General features: G+C 45.4%; 1 protein-coding gene across 2 annotated transcripts; it reads left to right on the top strand.

Annotated features, from left to right (window-relative positions):
• The first annotated feature begins 1,003 nt into the window (after positions 1-1,003).
• On the top strand, positions 1,004-11,314 carry MCIDAS (multiciliate differentiation and DNA synthesis associated cell cycle protein). Of its 2 annotated transcripts, XM_080973025.1 has the most exons (7): positions 1,004-1,245; positions 1,834-1,909; positions 2,903-2,991; positions 4,755-4,827; positions 6,106-6,323; positions 7,341-7,451; positions 7,841-11,314. In XM_080973025.1, exons 1-7 carry the CDS (start codon positions 1,138-1,140, stop codon positions 8,264-8,266), a joined length of 1,101 nt encoding a protein of 366 aa, XP_080829151.1. In that variant the 5' UTR covers positions 1,004-1,137; the 3' UTR covers positions 8,267-11,314. The 2 variants fall into 2 exon arrangements, with proteins under 2 accessions (XP_080829151.1, XP_080829152.1); XM_080973026.1 differs by lacking the exons at positions 1,004-1,245; positions 1,834-1,909; positions 2,903-2,991 and adding an exon at positions 4,384-4,636.
• The last annotated feature ends 596 nt before the right edge of the window (positions 11,315-11,910 follow it).

Genomic DNA, 11,910 nt, shown 5'->3' with positions numbered 1-11,910 from the left:
TATATAAAATATACAGCGATTTATGCTATACAAAATGAACCATGGAAAGAGAAGAAGGGAAGTCATTGATTGAGGTTGTTTAGATGTATATTCTCAATTGTAAAACAGAAAATTTAAGAAAAAATTACATTTTTAAAAAAGGAGGAAGGGTTGCAGAGTTTGGGACTTTTCAGTTTAGAAAAAAAGCATGCAAGAAGTGACATGATAGATGTTTATAAAACTATGCATGACACAGAAAAAGTGGGCCAGGAAACAGGTTTCTCCCTCCTTCATAGCACTAGAACTTGTGGACGTTCAATGAAGCTGAAAAGAGGCTTAGACAAATTAATTGAGGAGAGGGCTATCAATGTAATGTTGTATCTCCACAGCTGGAGGTAGAAATGCTTCCCAATGCATTGCTGGAAACCATGGGAGGGTTTGTGCTCTGGTTGGCCACTGTGAGAATCGGCCATGTGCCGGATCCAGCAGCATAGGAGCCAACTCCTAGGGGCCCAGGTCCCTTCAGCTCTCCAGTAAAATATTTGAGGGGGCCGGCCCCCCTCCAAAGTTGATGGCCATTGCCATTCAAATTGTGTGTGTGCGCGCGCCGCCATGTCATGTGATCAATTATTGGGACGGAGCTTACCTGGGCTCCCCAATATTTTATTCCAGTTGGCACCCCTGACCAGCAGGCTGCTCTTGTGAAAACGTGTGGTGGTGGAGGAGGAAATGGGTGTTTTGCACATGTTCAGAGGCACCCTCCAATCTCTAGGGGTGAGAGAACTAGGGCAGACTGAGCCATGGGGAGAAGTGAATTCCCGATCGGCTCGCCTCCCGTCCCTGGAGAATTCACCCGAAGCAACTCCCCGCTCGTCGGTTGGTCGCGGCGCCAATGCCTGGCGAAAGGGCGCACTTTGGCGCGTGGGCTCCGCGCGGCGGCCTCGGCGGCGGCTGGGTCTAATCCCAGAGGGGAGAGGAGGGGAGAGGGCTGGGCTCCCTTGTTGCCAGGCTGGAGCGTGCCAAGGCGAAGGCGCCACCTCTGGCGCTCAATCGGCCGCCGGCCCGCCTCCCCTCGGCTCTCTCCTCCCCAGAGAGGCGGCCAGGCTCCCCTCGAAGGGCGGCTCAGACCGAGCCCAGCCAGCCGGCCGAGCAAGTGCCATGCAAAGCCGCGGCGGCAGGCAGGCCTGCGGCAGCCTGTGCCCCAACAGGGTGCAGGATCTGGCCGAGCGGCTGGGCAAAAAGCCGGGCAGTAAAGCAGAGAGAAAGGTGCGTTGCTGGAAGGAGAAGGCGAGGCTGCGAAGCCCGACCGACCAGCCTCTCGCCATCTGCTCTTGGCAGAAATAAACGCCGGGGAAACCTGTCTCCCTGCCTGCAGCAGCCGTTCTGCGGCGGGAGACAGCGTCGCCCAGCGGTTAGAGCAAGCGCATTTCCCCAGCCCCCGGCCAGGAAAAAAGGCAATTCCAATATGCAACCATCGCTAGAAGATGGGGACTAATAGCCGGGAAAGGAGTGTCTCTGAGCACGTGCAGAGCTCTCTGCATGCAGAACAACCAGTTGCCATCTGAAGTTAGGTGAAGGTGTTTCTACTGCAAAGGGCACAATTTTCAGGGAAAACTAAGCCCCGGCACCTTTTGTTTTAGATGCCCTGTCCACATAAGGTTGCCCTTACAACGCACTCCTAAGTACCGGTACTTTTACCCAGTAGTAAGGATTCAAAGGGTTATTCCGACCTAGCCCTCTGCATGTTTACTCGGAAGTAAGTCCCCAGTAGCGCTTCACTTTCTCTAAAGTAAATGCGCCCAGAAGAGAAACCTTGAAACCTTAATGCTGTTGTTTGTGATTGTTTGCCGGCAGGTGCCACGGAATAGCAACCTCAGATGCAACCCAATAGCCATTTATAACGACCCACCTCCGGATTCTGTAGATCTAGGTGAGTGCGGTTTTTTAAAAAAAGTCCATTTAACTACCCTCTTTCGTATCGCAGTTCGTGGTGTAATGCAGGGGAAACGCAAGAGAACACTGCTCGGAACTTGCCTCTCTTCCAGCAGGGAAAATGCTGGGGCATCATAATAATTAATGTGTGGGGGGGGGAACCTTGTTCTGACACATGAATGAGGTGATAATAAGCATTTAATAATTGTGTCAGATTAGCAGAGGAAGTCAAGAGACGGGGGAAATAATCAGGCAGAGGCTGCCTACTTCTTTCCTTTTCTTTGATGGCGTATCGGCTTAATGCTAGTCAGTAACTCTTCTGTGCAAGGTTGTTTGCATTTTGAATTAAAAGCTAAAGATTTGTGTTTCAGCTGACTGTGGGTAGTATTTCACCTGGTTTTCCGCAAAGTAGACTCACTGAAATGAATGGACATGACCCATTAATCCTAACAGTTCTTCTCGGAGTAAAAGTTAGTTGACTACCACCTATTCGCTCGGAAGTAAGCATCCAGGGTTCAATGGAAACTACCTGCCGGCTTGCGGTGACTATGATCCTAATAGATTAAACAGTATGCTTTGTACCCCTATTGTATGTGCGTGCGTACAGAGACAGAGCTGTCTGCTTTTTTGAACTCTCTTGGGGGCGTGGCTAGGGGAGCCGCCCTAATGACCTCCTGCACTTTAGATTTTACAGCTACCGCAGGTGCCTTGCTTGAGAAGAGACCACTACTAAGGTTACTCCTTTAGCAATTTGTATTTCATAGAATCGTAGAACTGGAAGGGACCGCCAAAAGTCATCTAGTCCCAGGAATCGACACAACCAGAGGACTGGTTAATCTGGAATGAAATAGTACACACACAGAGAGAGAGACAGGATTTGCGTTTCTATACTGACAAATCGAACATGATTTTCTTGCATTTTAAAAAAAAACTTCCCAGTCTCCTACCCTTTTAAATAAACACTGATCTGCCTCCCCCCCCCCCCTTTTAGCGTTGTCGACCATCGATTGGCAAGACTTAGCCGACTGCACGGGCGTCTTTCAGCAGGAAGTTTCTAGAGGCGCTGCAACAACCCAGCAGGTAGTTGACAACCGTCGCCCCCTCATCCTCTTTGGTCTTTATTGACACGCTTCCCAGACCTGGGCCCGAAGCAGACGTGATGCTGTTCACCCCATTATGCGTGATGACACCTCCCCTTTTAAAGTCGAGGTTGATCCGGATCGGGGCTATGATGGAGGAAAGAACTAGCAGCGCTGCCTCAAGACACTTTGCAAGGAGAAAATGCTCCCAGGCCCAATTCCACATGAAGAAGCCAACCGGTCTGGCAGTGGCATCATCTCTGATAGCGTCCTCTATCCCACATGGTGGCACCAGGCCAGCCTGTGTAGCACTACCCCCTGACCCGCCCCAGGCAGCGTGTGCCACCCTAAGGGTGCCCCTTCACAACAGTAGGGCACCAAACTTTCATGGTTCACATGACCAAAGGCGAACCTCCCTAGATTGCGCCTAAAGGGATTTATTTGGGCGCAAGTACCTCCCTTCCTGTATGGTTCATGGATGAAAGCACACTAGAATTAGGATCTTTTTTAAAAAGGAGAGAGAGAGAAGCGGGAAACCTCAGTTAACGGAAATGGCGCTGTTTATAGTGGGTCCGGGTTATAGTTGAAGCGCGTTCAAAGAACATGACTTGCCTCAAATAATCCTGCGAACTGACGTTTTCCCTTCACAGAACTACAGTTCCCTGTCAAACTACAGTTCCCAGGATTCTTTGCGATGGGGGACCAATGTGCGTTGAATGTGCTTTAAGTGTATCGTGTGGATCCGCAGTGCAGCTGCTTCCCTTGTTTTCCAGTGCTTTGCAATAAATGCCGGTTGCAGCACAGGACTAGTCCGAGACGTAAGCGCTGCCTTCCTTTGCAATGATGCTGCTGCTACCTTTGGCAAGGGACGCGGACGAAGTCACTCCCGCTCCGCATCATTTTTTAATTTTTGTGTGTGTGTGTGTGATAGGCTGGGAAATAACGTCCCTTGAACACAGCCCTTTCTAACGAATAAACACGAGCATGATTGCGCGGTTGGGCAGTTTTATCTGGGAAGAAATCTGAACCCCCCCCAGAAAATCGCCACCAGACGATTGGATGCAGCCCACAAAAAAAAGCAGAAGCTAGCTCATCTCTTTTAATGAATGAATCTTTATTTGCATCAGCCACTAGCCATAGCAATAAAACAAAATGCAGTATGCAGAGGATAAAGGTAAAACTTTTGAAGATCGCAACCCAGAAACCGGATAAACCTGCGTGAGGACCTTTTGCAAACCCAAATTGACTGTCGGTTTAAGCGGTTGATGGGTTCTTATACTGCTAGTAATCTCCTCCTCTTTGAACACACGCAAGGGGCGTGGCTAGTACGTCCCACCTGAAAAACTATACAGTTCAGGGTTAATTTTTGCCCGGGACTAGCGGAATGCCCCGCTCAAATGAATCTGATTGGCTGGTGAGGCTAGCCAATGAGAGTGCGCTAAGAGACGTAAAGGGAAGCCCCGGTGCCGAAGCGTGAGCTTGGGTTTTCTAGCTTGTTTCTTACCCTGAACATTTCAGCAGGGATTGCTGCTCTTGGATCTCCTCCTTAGGCGCCGCTGCGTAGATAGCGCCTCTTGCGTTCTCCTTTTGCCATGGCAGTGCAAGCTTGCCGGCTTCACTGTTCAGCATGGCCAGTGGATTTTCAGGTGCGTTTTATTAAGTGCGTACACTGAAACTTGCCGATGAATGAGCAGCGAGCAAGAACTGAGAATCGAGAAGGGTTTTTTTTTTTTCTAACTGCCTCGTTCCTTTTGTATATTTCAGAGCCCGTGCTTGCAACCCGAGCCAGAGTTTGATTTCCAGGAGTTTCGCGATGCCGTGGATAACTTCATATCCGGCAAGTATACTTATGAGTCCAGTTTAAAACTGCGCCTGTCAAAGAGGAAAGGGCAGTCTTACGACGAACGCTTAGTGTGGGGACACCTGGATTAAAAACCGGTTAAAACTTTTGGGTTTCTGCATCCTGCACGTGTCTATTCAGAAGTAAACAGTGTATTTATTGGTGTGTGTTTTTTTTGTCTTTTTAAAACACTTTTACCCAATTAATCTGGGAATCCTTGGTTGATAAATATCTTTAAATCAGCTAAGGACTATAATCCTATTTAGTTCACAAAATACTTTTGCTCATTGATTAGGCTAATAGTTAAACTAGGCATGATGAGAGATCTGTGATTGGATATGTTTTGCCCTCTGATGAAATAGCAAATTTAGGACACTGGAGAAAAATTAATTAGGAAAATGGTGAGAGAGGGAAGAGACTAAACTTCACTTTCTCAGTACCATGTTTCCAGTCAGATCTCACATAACTTATCACCTATTGGAAATTGAAAACAAATCAGCTGGAGATCCAGTCATAGATCTCTCAATGCCACAGCTAGTTTGACCCTCAATGTGGGTTTGTGTTTAAAGCTTTGAAACCCCTAGGCTGTAAACCTATACATCTCCACCTTGAAGGAAACTCAGCTGAACACAATGGAATGTATTTCTGAGTACGGTAAATACGCGTCAAATTTCTGTTAGACAGCATTTTTAGGTATTTATTTAGAAAAGCATTTCTATACCATCTTATAAAATATAAGGGTGGTATGTGGTGCTAAAACATAAAAGACAATAAAAATTAAAATGCAGGTGATAATTAAGGTGACTGACTAATGAGATTTGCTTTAAAGCACAGGCAGGCAATCTTCAGCCGCCAATGAAAAAGGCTGCTCTTGTTTCAAAAGGTTCAACTAGATGAGATGTTGGATATCCATAATTAGAATCTGCCACAATTTGTATCAAAGTTAAAAGCAGCTGCAGGGAGTATGGAGACTGATTTGGAACTGCAGCTTGTTCCCAGTCAAACCCCACCAAAGCTGCTATTTGCTGTGGGAGGGAAGGACAGGTTAAGGGAAATAATTAAAGCCCTCAGCCCAGATCACCACTCTTCCATGCAAGGGTCCTAATTAGTCTTTCAAAAAGCAAAGCAGATCTTAAACTACTTCATGTTTTGTTTGTTGTTCGTCTAAACTTCAAAGTCACAATTCATTGTGCCAAAAGCACCTTGTGTTTGACCTGTGCATGTCAAATAAGGAGTCAATCAGCTGTATCACTTGTTTCTTATTGGTCTCCCTAGATCCATCCTCTCTGATGCCACCTCTGCTGGACTGCGCTGATTTCTCTTTCCCTGTGGATGATGGAAGATCCTTCAGCCCTTGCTTTTGTCAGCCTGCAGAGGACGATTCTGCCTCTCAGATGAATGCAGAAAACATCTCTTCCACTGAGCAGTACTGGAAAGACTTAGCAAATCAGAACCAGAAAGCTCTAGGGGATGCACTTGTGGAAAACAACCAGGTATAAAAATAAAATGAATATGGGGAAAGAAAGTTACTCTGAAGCCAGCCTGACTGGTTTCTTAGCAGGAAGCCACTTAGGACAATGACATGGATTTAAGTTGGAACAGCACACTGAGATGAAACATACTTAAATGAAAGCAAGTTGCATTGGTTTCAGTGACGTGTCTAAAGAAAAACCTTAATGGGTCCTACTTGAATATGAATAGCTTTGTAAATGACTTGCAGACTGAGATGTCCATTTGTAATTCTTAAACTATTTTGGATTGGCCCTACTGCAGGGTTGCAAACTTACTTATGCTAGTAAATTTCATTCTACTCAGTGGACTGTCCTTTTGAGTAAAAACACATGGAGTTGTGGAATTTGTTCACAGAAGAAGGATCCAGGGTTTCCTTTAGCTTTCAATAAAATGTAAACAAATCCACCATCCATTATACCAAATGGAAGCAATGGTTGCTTTAATCACACCTATTCCCAGTGAAGTGGACTTCACATCACAGATTCAAATTCTATGGAAAATGATTTTTCTGTTCACTTTGGCTGGGTTTTCCCCTCTGTAAAATTGCATTTTGCAGGACTTGCTAATATTGTTGGAAATTATCACCTAAACACACTACAGTTGTGGCTTTTGAAATGTACTTGCAAAGTTAAATGAGTGGGGTGCTGTGTAAGAATGAGAGGAGCATATTGACAAAAAATATACATTTAAACTTTCCTCTAAGGCAGTTCAGATCTGAATACAGCCGACTAGCCATTAACAGTGGCCCACCAGAGGCCTGATCAAGAAACCTTTTGACATTTGCCTGCCAGTATACAAATGTTCCCCAGCAGCATTCCCTAACCTGGTGCCCTCCAGATGTTTTGGACTGCAATCCCCATTAGCCCCCGCCAGCATGGCCAATGATCAGGGATGGTGGGAGTTGTAATCCAACTTCTGGAGGGCACCAGATTGGGAGAAGGCAGATCACTGTACTCCAGTGACTTTCAGAACTTCATCTCCTATTTATCTCTCAACAGCTCCAAGTGACATTGTCTCAAAAGCAGGAGGAAATTGCCTCCCTGAAGGAAAGAAATATCCAACTGAAGGAACTGGCCAGCCAAGCGAAGCAGCTTGCCTCTGTGCTGGATGTAAGTACTGGAATGTCTTTCTCAATTTGGCATCTTTTCTGGCAGTTGTCCCTGCTGATCTGGATGTCCTGCTGATGTTGCATGGGGAGAATGGAACCTCTGTTTCTCCACTTGCCCAAGGACACATTCATCTCCCTACAGGGTACCAAATAAGGTTCAGGAGCTGAACCCTGGTCATTCTATGGTGCTGTAAATCCCAGTGGGTAACTATGTCAGATCCACAATCCTATATCCTTCAGGAGTATGAGGGTTTTTAGCAGTTTATTCTGTAGGGGGTGCTGTTGGTTTAAAAAACATTAGACTTGTTGATTTCCAACCCCCCCTTCCAGGTTGGCATACACTCATGCATTGAATGACTTAGAGTGCTTGATATCTTTGTTTCTTGGCAGAAGCTGATGATCCCACAGTGCAAAGACAGCGCAGACCTCTCCCTTGCCAATGGCCCCAACAAGAGGAGCCTCAAGCAGGTGACCATCGCTGAGCAAGAGGAGGAGGAGATGGAAGTGAACGAAATTTTGCGGGAAATATCTGACAGGTGCAATGCAGCCTTGCAGTCTGCTGATGACAAGAGAAGCCCAAAGCGCCCTCGGGGAGAGAACGAAACAATCCACATGTACGGTGCTTTCCAGGGCTTGCAGACATGCAGCAGCCACAGTTCCCTGGACCTCCGTGGCAGTGAACTGGAGGAAGGGGTGTCCTTCACGACAGCCATCAATGAGCATTGTAACATTCGGACGCTGGCCTTCCCCCAAGGCAATGCGTTTCTGGTGAGGACAGCCACTGGGGGTCACAAGTTTAGATGGGTTCCCAGGTGATGAAAGAAGGATGCAATCAGCCGACTACACTTGCCTCTCTTTCCAGTGACTTCCTGCCAAAGAACTGCTCATCTTCCTGCGTAGTGCTGCTTCCACCAAGGCATTTCAGGCGGGGTCTACTGCTGACAGCTGACTGATGTCAACCAGAGTTGCTAATATTTAGCTGGAAGCCCAGACATCTGTTTAAAATAGACAAACACAGAGCACTCTCTCTACACACACACACACACACACACACACACACACCCCTTTAAGTAAGCTGATGCCAAACTTCTTGTTACTAATCACATTTTCTGTTTTGGATTCCTGGCCCATGATTGCACTCCAGAGAGCCAGTGTGGTGTAGTGGTTAAGAGCAGTAGACTCGTAATCTGGTGAACCGGGTTCGCGTCCTTGCTCTTCCACATGCAGCTTCTGGGTGACCTTGGGCTAGTCACACTTCTGTGAAATTTCTCAGCCTCACTCACCTCACAGAGTGTTTGTTGTGGGGGAGGAAGGGAAAGGAGGTTGTTAGCCGCTTTGAGACGCCTTAGGGTACTGATAAAGCGGGATATCAAATCCAAACTCCTCCTCTTCTCCATAATTAGAAGCCATGTCCTGTAGACTTCTGTAACATATTCACTAATCCTTGCTTGATGACAGATGGGCCATCCAACCTCGGCGTAAAAACTTCCAGTTAAAGAGAGTCCACCACCTTCCAAGGGAGCCCATTCTACTGTCTTGCTGTCAGAAAGTTCTTCTAAAGCTTAGCTGGAATCTCCTTTCTTGTAACTTGAATCCATTGGCTCCAGAGGGTAGGACCTGACGAGAGGTGACTGTTTGATGAGAACTTGGAACGGACTCCCTTGGAAGGTGCTGAACTCTTTTTTATTGGAAGGCCATCTGTCATGGATGCTTTAGCTGAGATTCCTGCATTGCAGGGGGTTGGACTAGATGACCCTCAGGGCCCCTTCCAACTCTACAATTCTGTGATGACATTTTGATGAGAATTCTCTCCCCGCTGCCGCCTGACCATCTACTTGTTGGAAATCGATGGTTTAACAGGCGCTACCTTGTTTCCTTTTCAGTGTCCCAAAGCTACTTAGGAAGACTTAACGATTTTCACTGTCTTTGCCTAAAATACATTTCTAAGCAAGAGAGAAAATAGTTGATTTAATGTAAAAAGATCTTCCTCTGTTTTCAATGTTCAGGTGTGAGTGCCCTTACTTATATAGTCAAAACAATACCATCCATGCACAAGATGGAGATATCGGCAGGCTCTAGAGAACCCCAATGTCTGTAGAATGAAAAATGAAAATCATCCTATGCATGTTTAATCTACTCAGAAATGAGCCCCACTGAGCTCTATGGGACTTGCTTGTAGGAGTGTGTGTGTGTGTGTGTGTGTGTGTGTGTGTTTGGCAGGGTGGTGGTGGTTATAGCTTCAAGGTAAGCAACCATGCTGCAGAGGTTGTAGAAACCGGAAGAGAGCTAGGGTCCTTCCTCTTGCCCCCTCCCTTTCCCTCAGACGCCTGCTGTGCCACAAATGGCTTGCTTTGGTGTGTATATGTAAGCAGAGATATTCCCCCCCCCTGTAAACTAGCCACATCGATAGACTTATTTGCAAGGCTGCTTGATGCCTAGCTCTGCTAGATGCTGCTTATAATGCACTCTAAGTCATCTTCTGTATGTATATATATATATATATGCTGTAATGGTTGGGAGAATGTTCTGCATGCACAATTTCCTTCTAAGTTAACACCACAACCAGAAGCATTGAAGTACATGACCCCCTCCTCCATTTTCTTCAAAAGGTCCCTTGAGTAGACCCAGCAGCCTATCTAAATTGGGGGGTAGGGTTTGAAAAAGCCAATTTCTGATTTAGAAAGGGTGAGACTGCAGTGCTGCTATTGCTTTGAGGTATGCAGGTAGAGGGTTGGGTGTCCTCGGGGAAGTCTATGAAGGATCACCATACAAGAAGTTCTCTGGTGACTAGCAAAATTTGAAGGTTTTAATGGAGAAAACAGAGGAGGGATCTTTTTCAGTCTTGGTTACTAATACAGTCCATTGAGACTTCTAAACAGTCATGATAAGTTCTGTGGATCCAGACTATATACTTACTATTACTGTTGTTATTGGAACAAATGCTCTTGGTTTAAGTGGCATCTGTATAAAATTTTGCTACCCACATTCTTTCAAACTTACCATTGAAAAATACTAAATCCAGCATACCTTTTTGTGTGGAGCTAAGATGTTTGAATGTAATTTTTATAATACCCAAAAGTTTACAAAACCAGGCTTTGTACACTGATATCTGTATAGTCTGCATTCCCACCCCCACCTAGAATTCCAGTGATGCTTTTGTGTCCATTATGGCTTTTGATTTCATTGTTTTTATTTCTGTGCAAGTGCTGGTGCTCATCTGAGTGAAAAGTGTAACTAGCCTGGTGACCCACTGCCTCTATACTTCCTCAGCTTGATTTGAACCAGGAATGTTAAATATTTCTGAGTGGTACTCAGCTAAGTTTTATTCAGAGCAGACCTATTGAGATTAATGTACCTAATTCAGGCCTCATCTGCTCTAAACATGTATAGCAGTATCATACCCCTTTAAATAGTCATGGCTTCCCACAAAGAATCATGGGAAGGGTAGGTTGTTTTGCATTTCTCTTTTAATAAAAGGTTTTTATTTTCAACAAAATATAAACAGAACATTAAGTTCCCCCAGCTCCACCCCCGGAACAGAAGATTAGGGTGTCAGATTTTGCCATAAATCTGTGTGCACAAGTCGGTGGGTGCCAGTCTTCCGAGTGTTCATTCAAATATTTTATAAACAGGTACCATATGTCAGTAAAGTCGTCCGCATTGGATTTGTTGTTCAGGACATGTAACCTTTTTGTCAGTTTTTCAGATAAGGCAATAGTCTTCTGTCACATAACGTGTGATATGCAGGTGCCCAAGTCCTTTCTATAAGAAATTGTGCCGCCACCCGGAGAAAAGAGATGAGTTCCTTATAAAGTAAATTGAGCTGATCTTCTTTAAATAGTGTTAATAAACCCAGGCTTGGATAACGTTGTACAACTCTCCGATTCTAGGCTGATTTGTAATGTTGCTCATTTCCACATGACCACCACAAACCAACTGCCTTATATCCTCTCCCACATGTTGGTGAAGTTGTTTTGTCTGTGCAACTGAATCTTAAAGGTCTTAAATACCCTCTATAAACCATGTAAAATCTCCGCTTTACATGGTTATTTTTATTACTGAAAACACTGCTGCAACGCTCATATAGCTGTGCCCTAGTATGAAATGGCTCCCACTCAGTTCACTTTGCTTATATAGGTTGGGGCTATTTTCTTCGCTCGCACTCTTTCCCATGGTGTCATATTGGTCCTGCTTTTGCAGTTAGACTATACGGCTTGTGTTTGCTTCCAAGTCTAATCTATGGAGAAATAGCCAAAGTGGGAATATACAAACACAAACATGACCATTAGCTTGTATTAGGTATTGCCTTTAATGCTTTGTAGGAGGCTTGAGTGCAGCATTCTTCATAATGTTCTGTTACCCTTTGTTGGATTTGGCTCTTTTCCTTAAGCTGATCACAAGTCACTGGCATCTCACCGACTTTTATTTCACTATTTTCTCAGAAGTCTTTTTTAAAAATG

This window comes from Podarcis pityusensis (genome assembly GCF_964106645.2).
Source record: "Podarcis pityusensis genome assembly, chromosome: 11".
In the NCBI taxonomy this organism is placed as follows: Eukaryota; Metazoa; Chordata; class Lepidosauria; order Squamata; family Lacertidae; genus Podarcis; species Podarcis pityusensis.
This window is presented reverse-complemented; position numbering and strand designations above follow the sequence as displayed.